Source organism: Elgaria multicarinata, chromosome 3 (assembly GCF_023053635.1).
Source record: "Elgaria multicarinata webbii isolate HBS135686 ecotype San Diego chromosome 3, rElgMul1.1.pri, whole genome shotgun sequence".
In the NCBI taxonomy this organism is placed as follows: domain Eukaryota; kingdom Metazoa; phylum Chordata; class Lepidosauria; order Squamata; family Anguidae; genus Elgaria; species Elgaria multicarinata.
Window position 1 is genome coordinate 147,721,979 of NC_086173.1, and position 21,098 is coordinate 147,743,076.

Consider the following 21,098-nt stretch of genomic DNA (forward strand, 5'->3'; position numbering starts at 1 on the left):
TGCCTCCTGGGTTTACCAGCCGTCCCCTCCAAGTCAGTTTATTCAGATCCTGGATGGGGAAGAAATGAATTTAAAATGGACAGTGGGGATTGGGGAATACAAGGAAGAATTGGTGGGCAGTGAAGAGTTAAGCGGCTTGCTTCCACCTACTGATTTTCTCCTGCAAATGCCCTTCTACTTCTGGCATTAGCATTAGGAACCCCAGTTAACATGCAGTTTCTTGGTTAGATCATTTAATCTGGGCTCCAGTGTAGTTAGACTTGCATTTCACAATGCTTTCTTCACATTGATAAATTGGAATGTTCTCTCCAGTGATTGCAAATTCCTGTAGTCTGGTGCTATAATATTAATTTAGCTAACTGCTTGGTGGAAAAGAATGGAGAGAATGAGATGGGGGGTGAGGGGTGGGAATGAACAAGAGCGTGCCTTTGAGCGTGTGCTCTGTGATCTTCCCTCACCACCATTTTTGGAAACAAGCCCCATTGGCAGCCTTCAGTCATCAAAAGCAGAGCAGAGGTGTTGACAGGTAGCCAGGGCAGAGGCCCTGTTTCCTGTGCGCTTTGCTTCCTTTTCTCCGAGAAGTGGTCAGCGCTGCCTCTCAGGCTGAGCTGAGCTTGAAGCTCAGAGAAGGACCCTGCCTCCCCCTCCATATCGTTTTCCTTCTAAAGGGACGCCAAAGAGTAGCTTAAAAAATGGAAGACGAGGAAGGCTACATGGCACTTAACATGCGGCCAAGGAAAGAGCAAAGACAGAATCCCGGATCTCAGGAACTAGGTAAATGAGAGCTTGTTTATTGGAATCACAGGTTTCTCGGTAGTTAGTGTTTGGTTTGTTCCATCTGTTTTGTAGATCTTCAGAACAAAAAATGATTCACAAGGTATTCAACAGTAGAGATGCTCAGTGTCTGCCTTCCTGAACATCTAGTTTGCCCTGATGGTTGCCATATGTATAAGAAGGGGAAATAATTCTGCTTACTTGCATTTGGTAATTCATTTTAGTGAAGCCAAACAGGATTGCAAAGGGCTTTGAATGGATCTCTCCAAACTGGGGTGGGTGGGGGGAGGCATTAAGATGCCAAATGTGGTTCAATATGAGCAAGTGTGACGTGATGTACGTTAGGGCAAAAGATTCTGATTTTGTGTATGTGCTGACGGGAATTGAGCTGGTCGTGACTGACCAAGAACGCGATCTCACAGTTGCGGTGGATAACTCAAGTGAAAAAGCTGGCCCAGTGTGTAACTGCTGCGAACAGGGCAAATTCCATGTCGGGAATAATTAGGGAAGGAGCTGAAAATAAAACTGCCAGCTTCAAAATCGATGGTGTGGCCACACTTAGAAACTGTGTACAATTCTGGTCACCACATCTCAAAAAGGGTACGGGAAAGCTGGAAAAGGGGCAGAAAAGGGCAACCAAAATAATCAAGGGGCCAGAGCAAGTCCTGGGATTGTTTAGCTTACCAAAACAGTGAGTGAGGGGAGGGTTTTCTTATAACTTTGTTGAGGGTGCTACCCCAATTACACTTGAAACATGGGTTTCCCACTTCAGCAGCACTTTGGGGAGCAATGCAATTATATGAATGAGAAGCCTCTAAGACAGCCTTCCTCAACCTGGGGCGCTCCGGATGTGTTGGACTGCATCTCCCAGAATGCCCCAGCCAGCTGGCTGGGGCATTCTGGGAGTTGTAGTCCAACACATCTGGAGCGCCCCAGGTTGAGGAAGGCTGCTCTAAGAGCTTTATCACATCAGGGTTATACTGTGCAATCACTGCAAAGGACTCTGAAGTTTTCGAGCTTATAACCGGCTTTTATTGTGAAGTACTCTGAAGTTTTCCAGTTTATAATCTGCTTTGACTGTGAAGTACTCCCATGCATCCTGCTTTGATTGTGCTTCAAAGGCAAAAGACCCCACCTATTTTGGTACTACTTTTGGAGTGAATCATTTGTTGTTCTCCGAGCGGCCACTGGGGGCACAGGAGCAGGATTTGATATGTTTAAAGAAAAATTAAACAAATGCTTATATCTGCGTAAGTTTTAAAGATAAAGACATCAAAATTGGCACAGTAATAGATATCAAGGAGAGCTTTAAGCGTACCGAATTTGAATTGGATTGGGTCATCTGTTGTTTTTTTAATGATTTTTTACATTTCCCCCCTTAAACCCATTTCCTGGTATGCAAAGGAACTTAGGAGTGCTGCTGCCCGGGGTGTGATTTAGCTAGCAACAACAACAATGCTGACAGCTTAGCGCTGTAGGGGATAATTCGAGGGAAATGGGTACGTGGGATGAAGCTATGAATCTCCTGGATTAGTGGCCAGTCTCCTCTACTGAAATAAAGGATGCTGGACTAGGTAGGCATTTGGTCTCTTTCTCCAAACATTGGCTTTTGTAGAAACCCTACCGAGACATCACCGTTGGCGTCGGATCGTTGCCGGAGTTGGCTGTGCTGTGATCCTTCTCATTGTAGGAGCTGCGTTAGCGCTGCGCATTTGTGGTGAGTTGCTAGTTTAGGCTGTACATTATTATTTGTCATTTTTTAAAATCAAAATAATGCAAGTGTAACTACATACTTTAAAGGGCTCAGTTTCAAATACTATAACATTCTAAATGAAAGGGGGGGGAAGAGAAAAAGAGTAAATTACACAAACTTCAGTAAATATCCAAATAGGTCCATTTATAAATGGCGCCTATATACCACTCTTTCAAATGTTGCTAGTGTTGTTAGGTTTTCAATCCATTGCATTATAGGTGGTGAGCTTTTACCTTTCCAATTTTGTAGTATCAATCTTTTAGCAGTCAAGAGGGCACTAAAAATCAGTTTACGTGTTACATTACAAGAACCAGGTACATTAAGGTTGACCATATGGAAAGGAGGATGGGGCTCCTGTATCTTTAATAATTGTACAGAAAAGAGGATTTCAGCAGTTGTCATTTGTATGCATGCAGCACCTGGTGAAATCCCCTCTTCATCACAACAGTTAAAGCTGTAGGAGCCCTGGCCTCTTTTGTCAAGAGTGGTCAAGAGTGCAGGGCTGTCTTAGAAGGTATTTGCAGAACTGGTGATTGTCCTTCTGGTAGCTTTTGAAATGTGTTTAGGAACTTCATTTGGCACAAAATAAAACTGCTATACTGCTGTTGGGAGCCCAATTTATTTTGACTATATAACACCAATACCAATATCATTGACTTCTGATCTGTCTCCAGACCCAGTTCAAATCACTGGATTGTCCTTTAAAGCCCTAGATGGTTTGGGACCTGGATATCTAAAGGATTTGTCTTCATAGGAACCTGCCTGTATACTTTGCTTTTGTGATGAGGCCCTGCTGTGTTACACTAGCATCTGAAGTGCAATTGTTGGAGATGTGAGACAGGACCTTTTTGGTGGTGGTGGCTAGTCCCATTGATTTCATTGGGTCTACCCTAAGTATGACTAAATGTAGATCCATACTGATGTTTTTCTAGAATATTTTAACTAAAGGAAAACAAAATCACCTTCTTTGCTTTTGAATCATTTGACCTGATCCAGGTTCTGGCTAAGCTGAAACTTTCTTGTTCATCTGAACACACTAAATGCTGGTGCATAGTTTAATCTCCTATGTAAATTGCCACCAGTAAATGCTGCTGAATGTATTTGAGTTGCACCTATTCTATAATAAGTTCAGACTTATCCACTGTGAACGTACCTATTTTATTAAACATTCTTAAGCCCCAACCATAAAAGTTAAAATCGTGGTCAGTTTACCAATACTACATACAGCAGCAGAGAGGAGATGTGTAATAATGTGTGAGGAAGGCAGTGAGAACGGTGTTCTTTTATTTTCACCTAAGAAATGTTGGCCAAGAAAACCTTCATTTTCTTAATTTACTAATCACCAAAACAGAATTTGTTATTTCAAGCTTTTCAGACAAGGCGATATATGGATGCGCTAGAGAAATCTTTCGTCTCTCGGGAACTCACCAGCGGCACAGAAAATAAGTCCAATGTGGAGAACGTCATCACTCGCTTCCGACAGTTTTTGTGCAAGCCAGTTCACATAAGTGTAACAGGTAATGGCGTTATGTTCTGACAGTGACAATGGGAAGAGATGGCACAGATCATAGCAATTCCTCTGAGTTTCACGTGGTGTTATAAATAATTATATTTATAACACCATCCAGGGCTGTCTCAAGACATCTTGCTGCTTGAGGCCAAGGACACTATACAGAAGCTGACTTGACTGGCGGCTGTGCCTTACTTTGACACTGATGATAGGATCACCACATCCTTCACCATAACTGAGGCAGCAAGCTAGTTTAAGGCCCCCAGGACAGGTTGCGTGGAATACAGCTGGGGAGTCCAGGAGTAATTGCCAGGGTCTGCCACTTTTGCTTCCTTCCCCACACTCTGCCTAATTGTAGGGTCACCCCTGGCTATACTGCATGTAGACATTATAAGGGTTTGAGATTTAACTGAAAGGCATAACTAGACCTCATAGTTGTGGGGAACATTGTGTTTCCATGCCCTCCCTCTGCAGTGTGAGACAATTAAGAGGTCTGCCAAATAATCCACCAAACTTTATTCAGCAAATAAACTAGGTTGACCCTATGAAAAGGAGGACAGGGCTCCTGTATCTTTAAAAGTTGCATAGAAAAGGGGATTTCAGCAGGTGTTATTTGTATATACGGAGAACTTGGTGAAATTCCCTCTTCGTCACAACAGTTAAAGCTGAGGAGCTATACTAGAATAACCAGATTTAAAAGAGGGCAGGGCACCTGCAGGGAGGAAGCAGTAGCCAGGCACCTCTCCACCGTGCCTGGGTCCAGCTCCAGCTGAGAGCCCCCTCCCTCCTGCTGTCAACTGCAACTGCTGAACTTTGCAACTAAGATTGTAGTGCCTGAATTTGCTTTCCTTTCCCCCCTCCTCCTCCTCCTCCCTCCCAATCCCCTTTCCTTTTGTGTCATGTCTTTTAGATTGTAAGCCTGTGGGCAGGGACTGTCAAGAAATACTTTTGTAAGCTGCCATGAGAGCCTTTTTTGGCTGAATGGCGGCATAAAAATCCTTAAATAAAATAAAAATAATAAAAATATTAAATTAGAAATGTTATAAGGTTATGCAATTTTATGTATTATGATTTTAATTTGTAAATTTTGTTTGTTTTGTTTGTTATTGGATTGATGTATGTTTAAGTTTAATTAAAAAAAACAATTTTTAAAAAAACTGTCCAATACTATTGTTAATACCATTATAAACTGTTTTTAAGCAGTAGTGTAGATCCTGCCATAATGTGACGTGGGAGATCTGTGATTAGATCTCTGAGTAGCGATGCCAGAGAAATCCATTTGGGGCATGGGGTTCAGTGAGTTGTCCTAGCTTTAGCCTCTGGACTTCATTCCAGTTCCTGCTGCAGCACCCAACTCTCAGTCTGCAGCAAGCCAGGCCAGTTCATGGGCTTCTGGGAATTTTTCACATTTCCCCCCCCCCGCCCCCGCCCCACCGCTTCCACAATTCAGTTGTGATTTGCACAAATTGCAGAACCTGTGGGGGAAAATGCACCAAAAACAAAAAAAAGAGGTTCCCGGAGCTCAGGGAAAAACCCGCGGCTCAGCTCACAAACACAAATTGAATTGTACATGCCGTGGAACTCCGTCGAGTAAAAGAAGAACTGGATTTCCCAGCAACGGATATCCCTATCTCCGAGTGTTATCTTCTTTGCTTAAAGTAGCCGTGTCAGGGAGAGGGACTAATCTGAATTGTTGGGGGTGAACTAATTTGGTTTGATGCTGATTAACTAGGGGAGGGGAGTTAACCGTTCCTCTTATTCTGTTTTCCTGATTTTAATTAGTTTCCCCACCCCAAGCTGCTATTAGCCAGAGAGTAGGAAAAAAAATAGATGCTTGTATTGTACCTGTCTTGGTTCCTCTCCCTGGCTAATTGCAGCTGGGAGTGGGGGCTGGTAATTTAATTGGAGAACTGGCATGGGGGGAAATGTTAACTTTCCCGTGTCTCATTTGCCCTCTTCACAGCCACTTTTAAACAAACAGAAAAAACGGTATCGAGAGATTTGATCATGGATTTGCCTTACCATGTCTAGTTGGCCCCCAATTTTGGTTCGTGCTCAATGCCTGATGGTGTGGTTCCAGTTATGACTGCGACAAGTACCCCAGTGCTACATTTCTATGGGAAATGCTTAAAGTGTGAATGACAGCTGTAGAGCCTTAAAACTTGTGTGTGCATAGAAACAAAATTGGTCCTATTTAGCATTGATTCAAGCAGGAATCTAAATTTCCATACTTTTCAGAGAGCTTCAGGTGCAAACTATGCCCCGAAAATTGGTTCCGTCATGAGAACAAGTGCTACTGGATCTCTAAAGAACAAGGAACCTGGAGGAAGAGTCAGGACGACTGCAATGCAAGGGACTCGCAAATGCTGGTGATACAGAAACAAGAAGAGGTGGTAAGTCTACGGGCTTTTTTATATGAGACTGATAATCCATTGCACCTACTTTTGATTAGTATTGTTTGGGCCCAGAAAACCATGAGAACAGGATATAGTGTGGCAGGCTGGCAGTTGACAGTTAAGTAGAATCTGTTCTGTCTGTCATCCTTACAGTTACAATAACTTTAATATAGCATTATCAAGCCAATTACATTGCTTACAGACTTTTATCCAGAGTGTTATTGAAGAGACACAGTTGCTATGGATTGGACTAACGGCCACATTCCCTGAGAAAAAATGGATCTGGGTGGATGGCTCCCCACCAGATGAAAAGCGGTGAGTATTTCTCCCTACTATTCAAGACTGAAGTCCTATGAAGAAAGGTTACAACATTTGGGATTGTTAGGGGGAATCCGCACGTCGTACTGAGACCGCTTCTAAGTGACCCCAGTGCGACGTGAAAGGCAAGTTACACGATCGCTTTCACGTCGCACTGGGGTCACTTAGAAGCGGTCTCGGTACGACATGCGGATTCCCCCTTAGAGTCCCTTACTGAAGAGGGGAGTGAGAGGAGACATGATAGAGATGTTCCAAATTATGCATGGTGTGGAGAAAGTGGATAGGGAGACATTTTTCTCCCTCTCTCATCTTATTAGAATCTGGGGTCATCCCATGAAACTGATTGGTGGGAGATTCAGGACTAATCAAAGGAAGTACTTCTTCACACAGCACATAGTTAAACTATGGAATTTGCTACCACAAGATGTAGGGATGGCCATTAATTCTGATGGATTTAAAGGGGGATTAGACATATTCCTGGAGGAGAAGGCTATCAGTGGCTACTAGTCTTTATGGCTATATGCTTACGTACACCGGTTGCAAAGGGTGCTTTTACACAAATGTCGGATTTGTAGGTTTCCCACCAGTAGCTGGCTGGCTACTGTGTGAAAAGAAGGCTAGATGGACCTGAAACTCATCCAAAGGAAGTGGATAAATGCAGCCCAAGGTCACCTTCCCCAATTTGGGATCCAATCTGATGTGAGGTTTAAGTCATGAGGATGTGAGCACTCTTGCCAGCAATGTCCTTACAAGTACATTGGAGAGAGCTGTTTTAAATAGTACACCTCCATTGTGCGGCTATTCCATCATTTTTTTTCTTCTTTAACATTGTTTCTGATATGAAAAAAAGATGGAAGGAATAGTGGGAAAGCATAAGAGGGCTACAAATTGATTACGATGACACCTGGAGCCCACCCTCTAATAAGATTCTGTGAATAAGGCAGTGCAATTGCACAATGAAAGCTTCGTCTTCAAGCAACCCAGGTCACTTGGTGTGGACCTGGAAACCACCCAAAATTAAAAACTCAGTAGACTATCTCATCACTAAAGAATTATGCAGGAATATGGCACTAAATCAGAAATGAAGTAGGTTTTTGTACATTTCTTTAGTGACGTGACAAAGCCGTTAAATTACCCCAAAGAAGGGCATTCAGCCTTTTTTCAGCATTAGGGGCTTACAGATAAAATGCAAGAACTTCTGTTCTTGTATGTTGAAAGGATTCCTGCATGGAGCAGGGGATTGGACTCGATGGCCTTAGAGGCCCCTTCCGACTCTACTGTTCTATGATACTTCTATGATACTTAGACTAGGAAAGCATAAGGGTACTAGGCCCAATAGAAAGCAAATAAGGGATAAAGTTCTATAAAGAGGAGGGGGAGACAGCAGAAAGATATGTGCCCCAGAAGGACCTGTGCCACTGTTTGATAAATGCTGGGGACCTTCTCTTTTATTTTACAGTTTGCAAGAACTGGGCCCTGTTGAAGCAAACAGCTGTGGGATGCTGAATGGGCACAAAGCTATTGCTGAAGCCTGCAGTACTGTCGCCATGTGGGTCTGTGAGACAGAAGCACTTGATATAAGTACTAATTAGGGTGAACCAAAGTTCTGTGTTGGAATTTTTTCTCCCAAATTCAGTGTGTGCATATGTGTGTGTGTGTGTGTGTGTTTAAACCAGTTCTTTTTCAGGTGATGGGAAGAAAAATCTCTATATTTAGGGTACAGGGAATTTACTGGGAACAAGCAGTACACACTTCCTTGTTAAATAAGTAGTTTGGCCAATGCTGCAACTAAGAGCTCTTGGTGACCCAGTGGACCACCACGTTTTCCCATAATGCTTCACATTGAATGGCTCTATATTACCTAAAGGGGATCTACACAGCGTACTGAAGGCGCACGCAAGCGCCTTCAGTGCGACCCGAAAGCGCGTGTGTAGATCCTGCCCTGGAAGAGGCGGCGGAGGAGGCGTCCTTGCCGCCACCGCCGCCGCCCACCTCTCCGCCGGCCTCCTGATCAGCCCGGAGGACGTGCTGGGGCTGGGGCTGGCCTGAGCAGGGAAGGAGGAGCCTGGTCCGCGGCGGGAGGGGGTCTCGACCCCACCCCCGTGACTGGGACGAGGCTGGCGGGGAGGTGGGTGGCGGCGGCAGCAAGGACGCAGCCGGATTCCCCAGCCGCCTCCTCCTCCTCCGCCTCTTCCAGCAGGATCTACACACGTGCTTTCGGGTCGCACTGAAGGCGCTTGCGTGCGCCTTCAGTACGCTGTGTAGATCCCCTCCTAGTGTCTTAGGACCGCCATCTTTTTTGTGTGTACCAACAGAGCAGAGCCAACTCTGAAACTACGTTTTTAACATGAAAGGTGGGGAGGGGGAAGCCCCCACTGCCCCTTGGCCCTGGTGAGCCCCTATCCCTGAAAATATGGAGGAATTCCCATGCATCTGCTAGGAATTGGAGAAAGTGCCACTGCAGGTTTAAGGTCAGCGAATGGGATGTTGCAGAAGTGGGGTGGCATTTTTGGCTCAGCACTAACAGTAATAAAAGCCAAAACGTTGCCCTGGCTCATACATTCAGCCAAGGGCATTGACACTGAGTAAGATGGCTGAGGAGCACCTTGAGCCCTTCTGTGCACCGTGCAGAAGGCTTAGTGCAACCCAACCCTCCATATGTACGCCATGTAAAATTCCAGTGGAGGCTAGTGCCTCCGATATCAGTGGGCTGTGATCCACGCTGGGTTTTAGTCAGAACTCTAAAGGAGTTGTCCAAGGTGCTTAAACTATTTGGGAGCACATTGGATAACACCTTTAGAGTTTTGTCCAGTTCTGACTGAAACCCAGAGCAGAATCGCAGCCCCACTGACATCAGAGCCACCAGCCTCCACTGTGAAATTCCTCCATCTGGTCACCAGTGGGCAGGCTTGCATTATTTCTTCCTGTCAACCAGGGGAGGAAGGATCACACTACTTGTGGCTTTGCATGAGAGCACTGTTCATGTTGAAGGCTCTCTGTATGGGGAATGGGAGAGGCTTGCATTGCGCCTTCAGCACAATATTTCAGTGCCACCCCCGACTGAATTATGACGTTAACGCCTGTTATCATGAGAAGTGCCTATTTACATATTTTAATGCAACCGCATGTTGTGGATTTTGGGAATCTCTGCATTGCTGCTGTTCGGTTTTATCCTAGTTGTGCTTTTATATTGTGTTTTTATACTGTTGTTTTGTACTTTGAATTGTATTTGATGGTTTTAACTTTTGTGAACTGCCCAGAGAGCTTTGGCTATTGGGCGGCATAGAAATGCAATAAATAAATAAATAAAGGATGGATAGTAAACTTAATTATTTCTTTATTAAAGTTTTTGCTTAACAGTTGATGATGAATGTATAAGATAGAAACCCTATAAAACCCTATAAAGAGATGTCTAGAAAAGTTTACATCCTTTGGTGTAAGTAGTCAATTTTGAGTTAGTTGTTTGCTCAAAGATATGATCCAAACTAAGAGCTTCATCACACCAGGGTTATACTGTGCAATCACGGTGAATTGCGTGCAAAGGACTCCAAAGTTCTCCAGCTTATAATCTGCTTTGACTGTGAAGTACTCCCAGGCATCCTGCTTTAATTGTGCTTCAAAGCCAAAAGAACCGAACTATTTTGGTACTACTTTTGGAGTGAATCATTTGTTGTTTTCTGAGTGGCCACTGGGGGTGCAGGAGGAGGATTTGATATGTTTAAAGTACAAATTAATCAAATGCCTACATCTGTGTAAGTTTTAAAGATAAAACCATCAAAATTGGCACAGTAATAGATATTAAGGAGAGATTTAAGCATACCAAATTTGAATCAGATTGGGTCATCCATTGATTTTTTTAAAGATTTTTTTTCCATTCCCCCCGTTAAACCCTTTTCCTGGTATGCAAAGGATCTTAGGAGCGCTGCCGCCCAGGGTGTGAGTTAGCTAGCAACAACAACAACAACAGCTTTACACCATAGGGGATAATTCGAGGGACACAGGTACATGGGTTGAAGCCTTAAATCTCATCTAGCCATCTTTTTAACCCTTTTTTGTGTGTTTCAATCTCACAGCAATTTTTGAGGCATTCAGACTGTGAACTCACATGTATGGGAGAGTAAAGGGTTATCAAAAATGAATTAGTTTTGTAGAAAGTGCATAAAGATATTCAGCTATTGTGGACCTACATCAACTTCTTACCATCTGGAAGCTGACCAAGCCTGTGTCCTGTCAGCTGAACAGCCTATTCAGAGCTCGGTAAGAAACATGGTACTCCTCTCTTCGATGATGAGGACTGGAAGCTTTGTTAAAAAAATGTTTAGGAAACACTGCCTTCTTTTCAACTATTAAGGTCTTGGATTCTTGGCTATCAGGGAACTCCTTGGGAGTTGCCAAGCGTTATTTGTTAGAATGTAAGCCTATGCGGCAGGGTCTTGCTATTTTATTGTTTTACTCTGTACAGCACCATGTACACTGATGGTGCTATATAAATAAATAAATAATAAGTGTGAGCTTAAAATCATTTTAAGTCCTTCATTTTAATCTTCTCCTTTGCTTTGGACTCCATGCATGTCTGAAAATCTGTGCTTAGATACGTGTAGGCAGGTTGGGGCAAGCCCATATGAAAAGGGGGATAGGGCTCCTGTTTCTTTAAAAGTTGTATTAAAAGGGGAATTTCAGGAGGTGTCATTTGCACACATGCAACACCTGGTGAAATTCCCTCTTCATTAAAGTGGCAGGAGCCCTGCCTAACATGACCAGACACAAAAGAGGGCAGGGCTCTTGCAGCTTTAATTGCTGTGATGAAGAGAGAACTTCACCAGGTGCTGTGTGCATACAAGTGACACCTGCTGAAATTCCCTTTTCAATACAACTGTCCTCCTTTTCATATGATCACTCTACATAGTAACCAGTGCCTACTCCCTACCATTTGAAAATGCGTCCATAAAAAATGTATGTAATCACTTTTGTATTTTTCTATGGAGTCCTGCACCATTATATTACGTGTACCACCTGGTGGAAGCCAGCAGGAGGCACTGCAGTCCTAGCCTCTCTCCTGCTTGTTGCAGGTTCCTGTTTGTCATATTTCCTTTTGTGTATGCTTGGGTAGGGTGACCCTATGGAAAGGAGGACAGGGCTCCTGTATCTTTAACAGTTGTATTGAAAAGGGAATTTCTGCAGGTGTCATTTGTATATATATTGGGAACCTGGTGAAATTCCCTCTTCATCACCAGTTAAAGCTGCAGGTGCCCTGCCCTCTTTTAAATCTGGTCACTCTAGTATAGCTCCTGCAGCTTTAACTCATGCGATGAAGAGGGAATTTCACCAGGTTCCCCATATATACAAATGACACCTGCTGAAATTCCCTTTTCAATACAACTGTTAAAGATACAGGAGCCCCGTCCTCCCTTTCATATGGTCACCCTATGCTTGGGTATTTATTTTAAAGACACACACATTTTATTTCCGCCCTTGATGTGCTTACAACTGAAAATATTGCTGTAACCCTGGTCTTTCCTTCAGCCACTGTTAATGAGCAGTGCTGCTCTCAGGTTTACAAACATGAAAGTAAACATACAGGCAATATTATACCCAATCAGTCAGTACAAAGTCATGGCAGCATTATCTTCTTCGCTTGCTGCCCTGTAAGCTAATCCTGCATTTATTTATTTTTCTAGTCTACCCTCCAATTTTTGTCTATAGGTCGTCAATTGGATTTATATATGCAGCAGGTTTGCTGCAGATCCAAGGCAGTTTTGTGTGACATCCGGATGAGATGGCCAAGGCTTCATTCTCTAGATATGCACAGTCTCCTCCTCCTCCAGAGACCTCTATTCTGTAACACAAGCACACAGAACTGGAGTCAAGCAAGATTTGGGTATTTCCAGATAACAGCAGAAACAGATCTCAATACCCTGGAAAATGCAACATGTGATCATTTGCAAAGGGACAGCAAATACAAATGGACAAATTATACCTACGCAACTTGTCAAGCTCCCTTGACATTAGAACCCAGCATCCTTGAGTGCCTTGCAGGGCCCCAACACCCGGCAGGGCCTACCCTGGGATGGCCCCGCACTGTATTTCTTTCCTAGTGCTCCAATGACTGCTGAGCAGTTTTCATCTGCCATTTGAATTTCCCCAAAATGCCCCTGATATAGCATTGCTCCCACAAGGTCCTGGAGTGATGGGACATGGGTGTGTGTGTTTGTTTGTTGAAATTAAAATGGCAGATGACAGCTGCCTGGCACCCATTTGAGTGCCGCTCACTTCAGTGCCCCTTGCCCTGAAAGAAAGTGATTTTCTGCTGGGCTGGGGGTAGCGGTGACACTAATCTGCACCAATTCAGCCAGAACAGTGACGGCGGCAGTCCAATGTGCACTTAGTGGCTTCCAGAAAGCCACTTGGTGCTCATCTGACCTTCACTGCTCCCACTATGGCTGAAGGACACTCACTGATGTGTCCCCTCCGCCATCACTGCCCTCAGGCTCCCACCCTGGCTGAAAGATGCGCTGCCATAGCCCCTGCCCTCCCACCCACAGTCTAGGGTGGGCGAGAAAGTTTGTTTCCATCTTCACTTCCACACAGGCCTTAGCTAGACCTAAGGATTATCCCAGGCAAATGGAGGGGTTGTCCCTGCCTGCTCCCGGGATCCCCTGTGTGTCATTTGGATGCACATGAATGATGCACAGTCTGTGAGACTGACAGGCCACAGTACAGAACACCAGCCTTCTTCCAACCTGATGCCCTCCTGATGCTTTGGACTTCAACTCCCATCAGCTGCAGACAGCATAGCCAATGGCCAGGAATAGTGGGAGCTGTAATCCAAAACATCTGGAGCACTTCAGGTCGGAGAAGACTGCAGTAAACAAACAGGCTACAAATGCAATAACTAAATACTTCAGCTGAAAAAAAAATTGGTTGAGCAGAGGTCATCGGGCTATCAGCAGATTTGAACCTCTGCCTGAAGGGTGTCTTGAAGCTTGTGGCTATAGGTATGGGTTGCTGCTCCCCTGAGTACTAAGCTGTGTAGCATAAACTGTGTTGGGAAAGATGCTATGAGCTCTTCCTGGCGCTCTGCCACCAAACTTCACGGTATCACTGGCGTGGGATGTCGGAGAGTAATCCAGATGAAGGGAGGCAGCTCAGGCTTTCCAGCAGCCATCAGGATCACCGGGCCCACCCTTTCCCCTCCCACGGCTTCCGATGACCAATGGAAGGCTGCCTTCCACCCAGGAATGTCCCCAGAGTAGCGCTGGAGTGAGGACAGATGGCAGAAGGACAGATGGCTGACCTTGCTAGGGCAGAAAAAGTCAGGGTAGGAAACGTTGGGGTAAGTCCCCGGCTTTTCTACTGCAGATCTTCACCCCTGGGTGGCTCCAAATCAGCAGCTGCATCATACAACTGACTCAGTGCAGATTTGGAGCCACCCAGGGGCTTCCAGAGTGTATAGACAGACCCCTGGTATTATGCTTGTGCACTGTCTCTGAAAAAGGATATAGACTGGGTTCCATAACTTCATCCTGTATTCCTGCTATCACATGTTCATTGATTCCTACCATAGAAGTCTAATGTGGGCTGTCATCTGAAGCAACTTTATGTTTGGTAAGATGACCCTATGGAAATGAGGACAGGGCTCCTGTATCTTTAACAGTTGTAGAGAAAAAGGAATTTCAGCAGGTGTCGTTTGTATGCATGCAGCACCTGGTGAAATTCCCTCTTCATTACAACAGTTAAGGCTGCAGGAGCCCTGTCCTCTTTTGTATCTGGTCAAGAAGGCAGGGCTCCTGCAGCTTTAACTGTTGTGATGAAGAGGGAATTTCACCAGGTGCTGCATGCGTACAAACGACACCTGCTGAAATTCCTTTTTCTCTACAACTGTTAAAGATACAGGAGCCTTGTCCTCCTTTCCATATGGCCACCCTATATTTGGTGGGAAGTGTTGCTTCGTGACTGTTCAAACAGGGCTCTTTTTTTTTCTAAGTGTGTGTCCAGATTAATCTGAATCCAAAACTAAACTGAGCTGATTTGGAGACATGGGAGATGTCCGAATTAAAGTAGGGCTCCACCAAAGTGGACCAAATCTAAAGTTTGTTAGCCATTTGGATTTGGAGGGGTACAGAAACCCAGACAGTGTGTCTGTAAAGACTGATACATTTCTCCTCAATAATTTCTCTCTCTATAAAGAAAAGAACAGAGGAGGAAGAGGGAGGAATACAGATTTTTGACTGGCCTCTCTAGATTCTTATCACTGTGGATGGTTTTACTGGGGGGGTGCGGTCTCCAATCCCAGTGCTTCGGAGCAGGGTTGTTGCAGTAATATATCTCATGACTGTTTCAGTGGCCTTCGTTAGTTCTCTCTCCCAGGAGGAGGAATGTTAAAAAAAACCTTGACTTTCCTGAGAGTAAGGAGAATGAGGTGGTGGTGGTGAGGATTTGATAATAGCCCTCCTTCGCCACCCCCCAGTAACCCTTGTTAGCCTTAAGAACATAAGACGAGCCCTGCTGGATCAGACCAAGGGTCCATGTAGTCCAGCACTCTGTTCACACAGTGACCAAGCAGCTGTCGACCAGGGACCCACAAAGCAGGACACAGTGCAACAGCATCCTCCCACCCATGTTCCCCAGCAACTGGTGCACACAGGCTTACTGCCTCAGATACTGGAGGTACCACATAACCATTAGGGCTAGTAGCCACTGATAGCCTTCTCCTCCAAGAATTTATCCAACTCCCTTTTAAAGCCATCCAAAGTGGTGGCAATCACCGCACCTTGTGGTAGTGAATTCTATAATTTAACTATGTGCTGTGTGAAGAAGTACTTTCTTTTATTTGTCCTGGATCAATCACCTGGACCAATCACCAATCAGCTTCATGGGACGACCCCAGGTTCTAGTATCAGCTTCATGGATGACCCAGGGTTCTAGTATTTTGAGAAAGGGGAAAATGTCTCCCTATCCACATTCTCTATACTATGCATAATTTTGTACACCTCTTTCATGTCTCCCCTTAGCCTCCTTCCCCCCAAAAACTAAACAATCAATAAACCTTGTCTTATTGAAAACACCTGCAGCAAATCCACCGGGAGGAGCACACCTTGATATAAAGTCTGGCACAGCGGCTGGCATACCATGGCCGGATCTACACTACTGCTTTAAAGCGCTTTAGTAGTGAAGATCCTGCCCATCTTAACTGGTCCATAGGCTTGCCCTGTCCCAAAAATGTATAAATTGTGTGCTTTATATACATATGCTCAGAGAATACTTCAACAACAGAATATTTGAATCTCTTACCATTTCCTCAGGTTCAATCTTAGCCAGTGAGGCATTGTGTAAAGAGCAGAATTTCTGGCTGTACATCCAGTTCCTTTTTTCCTTTGAAAAGTAGTAGCACTTCCCTTCATATCCAATCCAGTAACGTGGGCACGGTGGACCACAGATTGCTGGGGAAGCCATGTATTGGGCCAGCTGCTGAATTTGTTCTGCTGCTATTGCTAAAGAAGGAACAGAATTAGCCCAGTCTTTGTCTCTTCCAGGCATGAATCAGGATGAAAAGAACAGAGCCTATCTACTTATCTATACATCCATCCATCTCAAAAAAACCAGGGACCCTCTGAATACTATTTCTAAAGCAGAGAAGGAAAGTACTGCTGGCAGGGTAGAAATCCACATACCTGCATTTCCTGCCAGTTCTGTGAGGTCAACATTCCCTACAAATCAAAAGACACAGAATTTCGCTACTATACTTTCCTATTCATGCCACTGGGTGCCACCTATTTTATTGTGAGAATTTGCTGCTATCTAGACTGGGGATTGCCAAAAGGCAACTCAGGGGCAGGATCTGTTCAGCAGGATGACATGCTCCCGGCCTTTGTGTGCCTAATTGTAATCCCAGGCCTCATCTACACCAAGCAGGATATTGCACTATGAAAGTGGTATATAAAAGGCAGGAGCCACACTACTGCTTCATAGCGGTATTGAAGTGCACTGACAACTGTTGGGGCCCATAAGACACATACCATATACCACTTTCATTGTGTTATATCCTGCTTGGTGTGGCTCCTGCCTTTTATATACTGCTTTCATAGTGCCATATCCTGTTTGGTGTAGATTAGGCCCTAGGCTACTCCAGTAGATTGTTTCAGTGCTCTTCCTGTGTGTATCTCGACACAGGAAGATTCTGGAAATCTTTCTCTCCTCTTTCCCTTTGTTAGGTTTTCGGGGGGGGGGGGTTGACTGGCAGATCTAAAGGAGAAGCCCTGTCTTGTGACTATATGTGGGCAATGGTATCAGAGAAGGGTTACCCTCACTTCTGGCAGTTTTGGTTTAAAACATACAACCCCTTGGGCCTAGGATGTTGGCCATCCCTGATTTAAGGTGTAATACATATTTAGACAGGGGGGGAAATCCTACAACTCCCTGTCTTGGGAGTAGCAGGGCTTTTTCCTGTCTAAACATACATAGGATTGCACCCATAGACAAGTTTCATCTTTCCCACTGGCTTGCTGTGTCTTCCCCGTCCCATCTCCACATCAGTATGATCCTGTTATGATTTTCCTCACTATGACCCTGTTACGATTTTCTTCCATGAAACATAGTTTGTCCGTTGAGCCACCAACTGATATATTATGCTACACAACACATTGCAAAAAATTATAAATGTACCATGCTACAATAAATTACATAGATCTTATCAGGGTTTGTTTTTTTTTTTTTGCTTCTCCTACGGGTTCTTGCTTTGAGCTGGAGGCATGCTTGCTGGAATGGCCTATTGATAGAACTATCACCCAATTTACAACATTTTAGATTATTAATTGTACAGCTTTATTGGGGGATGCTAATTAGTAAACAAAGCGAAACATGAATCTGTGAGAGTTCCAGCAGAGGAGTTCCTCTTCGGATGCTCCCTCATAAGGCATGAAGGGTGGAGTGTGGCCACACCTCCTTGATCAAAGGTATGCAAGATGGCACCCACAGGTACCAATGTGCCCCTGTACACCTTTCTCAAAGACCCTCTAAGGTACCCTACCCCTACCCCACATTTTTTTTAAAAAATTAACACATCTTCTAACAGGCATCTGGATTGCTATGAAACAGGTTTCTTTTGGTGCTGAAAACTATGGGTTCAAAGGCGTTGTTTAGTGTGTTGGCGCTCAGACCCCCACCCCTGCTTTGTACTCAGTCTTTGGGGCAGGTTACTTGCCCTCTGTCATGCCTCCCATGACAGCCATTTTGTGCTGGTGCCCAGGTCAGTTCCACAAATTCCCAAATATGCCATTGGCCCAAAAATGTGGCCTACCTCTGCCCTAGATTGTTGAGTGTGTTTGTCTGGAAAAGGGAAGCTTTGGGTAAGACAATGGCAATTAAGGGGCAGGGGAACAGCAGAAGTCACAAGTGGACGGAGTGCGAGAACGGGTCCTCATGTTAGGGCTGAGTTAGATGTAGTTTGGCCCTTAATATCTTTGGTTTGTTTGCTCATTTGGGATTACTTCCTGTGGGCAGTATCCAACTGTGTCATTCCACTACTGAAAATGTTGCTGTGCTAGCAGAAATTAGGTTTTGAATTATGTGCAAGAGGAGAATCCAACCAAAGTTACATTTGCATAAGTGAGGTTGCTCAACTGGTAGTACCACTGGCTGTGCATAATGTTTGCACCACCCTTTGTGTAACCACTTGTGCACCATACTTGTGCAAGGCATTGTGCAACCAGTTGTGCAAGCATAATGCACAATGGCTTGCACAACAGAAAGATTTGGTGGAGCTCTGTTAGTGCTATTTCAATTTGCAAAAGGACCCTATCTGCCTTGTGTTAACAACTTGGAAGAAACATTCCCTTCTAGGTGGATGAGAAGAAGACATTTCTCTTCTAAGACGGTGCCTCAATTTTGTAAATACTTTAAAGGCAAAATAAAAAATAAGTTTAAAATATCTTAGAGCCTGATTAATTAGAAGGTACCTTTTAATTTTAAAAAAACGTTGATAAAATTGATTAAAAATTGATAAAAATCATAAATGAATCTATCACATTAATTGCAACCATAGGAAACCATTAAAGTCTGTTTCGGATTAAGAGAAATGTTGCTGTTTAAGAGAAAGGGTGCCTTCCCCAGCTCAGAAGGCAGCAGTTCTGAATACCAGAAATCATTCCCTATTTTGCCCCTGAGTCAAGTAACAACTTGGCCAAAGCACTTTGATTCTACCCTTATCCTTTCAGGGGCTGGGATGACTGATTCCTTTTGCAAGGCTCTTTAGGCAGAGATACATCAACTAGGGTGACCCTGTGAAAAGGAGGACAGGGCTCCTGTATCTTTAACAGTTGTAGAGAAAAGGGATTTTCAGCAGGTGTCATTTGTATGCAGACAGCATCTGGTGAAATTCCCTTTTCATAGCAATAGTTAAAGGTGCAGATGCCCTCCTCTCTTTTGTATCTGGTCAAGAGGGCAGGACTCCTGCAGCTTTAACTCTTATGATGAAGAAAAAATTTCACCAGCTGCTACATGCATTCAAATGACATTTGCAAAAATTCCCTTTTCTATACAACTTTAAAGATACAGGAGCCCTGTCCTCCTTTTCATATGGTCACCCTACATCAACAACCCCTCCTGGGCAGCTACAAAAAGAGGACTTTCAAGAGAAAAGCACTGAAGACTGGATGACTTACCAACTGCAACACCAATGGCGACAAGCAGGAAGAGGATAACAACTCGGTACAGTAAAGCGATGAATTTTACCAATGTTATATTTTCTAGTAATGTCCGGATTTTGTTTGTTGCTTGACCGCAACCTGGGGGAGGAAGCAAACTTATTAAATGCCATTTATTGCAAACCATCTCTCCAGATGTTGAGGGGCAGAGTCAACATGCACATCCTGTTTTCCCTCCAGACTTTTGAACTCCCGAATAAAGCTGCTAAACTTACAATGTCTACTTGGCATACTTCTAAATGCTATGGGTTTCTTGGTAGCTCTGACCCAAACGGTGCATTTACAGCATAAGGCAGAAAAGTAGAATGGCACCTTCAAAGAAACAGAATACCAGTACAGAAAACTCTGAACATGCTTTGAAACCAAGGCCTTAGCTAGACCTAAGGTTTATCCCGGAATTGTCCTTGGGTCATCCGTGTTCATGTAAATGACACACAAGATATCCCGGGAGCAGGCAGGGACAACCCTGGGACGATCCTGGGATAAACCTTAGGTCTAGCTAAGGCCCAAGAGGCAGACATTTTAAGAGTAGTAGTAGATTTGGTATTTTCTAGGGCCCTTTCTACACCTAAGGATTATCCCAGGTAAATAAAGGGATCGTCCCTGCCTGGTCCCAGGATCCCCTGTATGTTATTTGGATGCACAGGGATGATCCCAGGACGATCCCGGGGGGAAAGGCAGGTGTAGAAACGGCCTAGGACAGCTGTATAACTGCAGGAGCAAAGCTTTGGGCACACACATTTGTTCTGTACATTGGACATTTTATTTATTTATTTATTTATTTAATTTATTTATTTATTACATTCTACATCTCTTGAGTCTCTCTGCTGCTTACTCCCAGGAAAATATACTGCCATTACCTGATGTCTGCCTTTCTGCTTTTTTATCTCCTTCCTGCATGAGATTCTTCCGTTCTCGTACGTTTGTCTCAGGTTCTTTGTTCGCCATTTTCCTCTGAGAATAACAATACTCCAGAAACAGTGGTTAGATGCACAACTCCTGGTTTTGACTCATCTGGAGCAAAATGAAACATCAGAAGCACATAAGTATTCCAGAACAACTTGGTTAATAAAATGAGGCAGCATTTAAGAGAAATTTAGTTACAAAATCATTTAGCCTCAGTTATGCTGTGACTTGGCCAATGTCATAAAACCTTGGCCAAAAAAGCATTGGCCAGAGAGCACCTGCTTGCCTCCATTTTGAATCCCTAGATGATCAAATGATGCATGTTACACTTTAGTGCATTTTGAGAAACATGCTCATTTCTGGACTCTTCTGGACAGATTTCTGGAACTCTTCTGAACTGATGCCACTTTGTCCTCTGGCAGAATAGGGCCAGGGCAGAGGATGCCCTAGCATAAGGGTGGAGAATGGAGAATGCCAGACCCACACGCCAAATCCTGCCTTCATGGGGTCCTAATCTGGCCCTCTAGAATTCCCCAAATGGCCACTCCCCCTTTCCCTGACCACCCATCCTTTGGTGGTTCTCCAGCTTTAGCATGTTTTCTTCCATTCTAAAAGGTTAAAATGCCTCTCCTAAGGCTAGTTACTGCCAGTAAGAGCCTTAAGGTAAAATATGCTGGTGTTTTGACCCCATCCCTATTGCCTTAGGCCCGCCCCTTTTACCATTGGTCCCACTCACCATT

At 44.2% G+C, this 21,098-nt stretch overlaps 2 protein-coding genes across 3 annotated transcripts in view; one reads left to right on the top strand and one right to left on the bottom strand.

The window, feature by feature from the left end:
• LOC134395984 (C-type lectin domain family 2 member D-like) overlaps positions 1 to 21,098 on the bottom strand; it is a 57,917-nt gene that overhangs the window by 32,736 nt on the left and 4,083 nt on the right. For both annotated transcript variants that reach the window (XM_063122277.1, XM_063122279.1), the window contains 3 exons: positions 20,313 to 20,466; positions 19,411 to 19,533; positions 16,043 to 16,242 (listed from right to left, as the gene is read on the bottom strand). In XM_063122277.1, coding sequence (XP_062978347.1) covers positions 16,043 to 16,242; positions 19,411 to 19,533; positions 20,313 to 20,400 — 411 coding nt within the window. In that variant the 5' untranslated portion in view covers positions 20,401 to 20,466. The remainder of the gene's footprint in view (positions 1 to 16,042; positions 16,243 to 19,410; positions 19,534 to 20,312; positions 20,467 to 21,098) is intronic.
• On the top strand, positions 693 to 8,343 carry LOC134396956 (killer cell lectin-like receptor subfamily B member 1B allele A). The gene is made up of 6 exons (XM_063123569.1): positions 693 to 774; positions 2,390 to 2,491; positions 3,895 to 4,044; positions 6,276 to 6,434; positions 6,577 to 6,748; positions 8,211 to 8,343. The coding sequence occupies exons 1-6, from the start codon at positions 693 to 695 to the stop codon at positions 8,341 to 8,343; spliced, it is 798 nt and encodes a 265-aa protein (XP_062979639.1).

What these genes read in the sequence shown, in the direction of transcription:
- LOC134396956 (XM_063123569.1), top strand. Translation starts at nt 693, where the DNA reads ATGGAAGACGAGGAAGGCTACATGGCACTTAACATGCGGCCAAGGAAA. An exon ending in TCCCGGATCTCAGGAACTAG is followed by an intron (nt 775 to 2,389) that starts GTAAATGAGAGC and finishes TGGCTTTTGTAG; the next exon opens with AAACCCTACCGAGACATCAC. An exon ending in TCCCCACCAGATGAAAAGCG is followed by an intron (nt 6,749 to 8,210) that starts GTGAGTATTTCT and finishes TTTATTTTACAG; the next exon opens with TTTGCAAGAACTGGGCCCTG.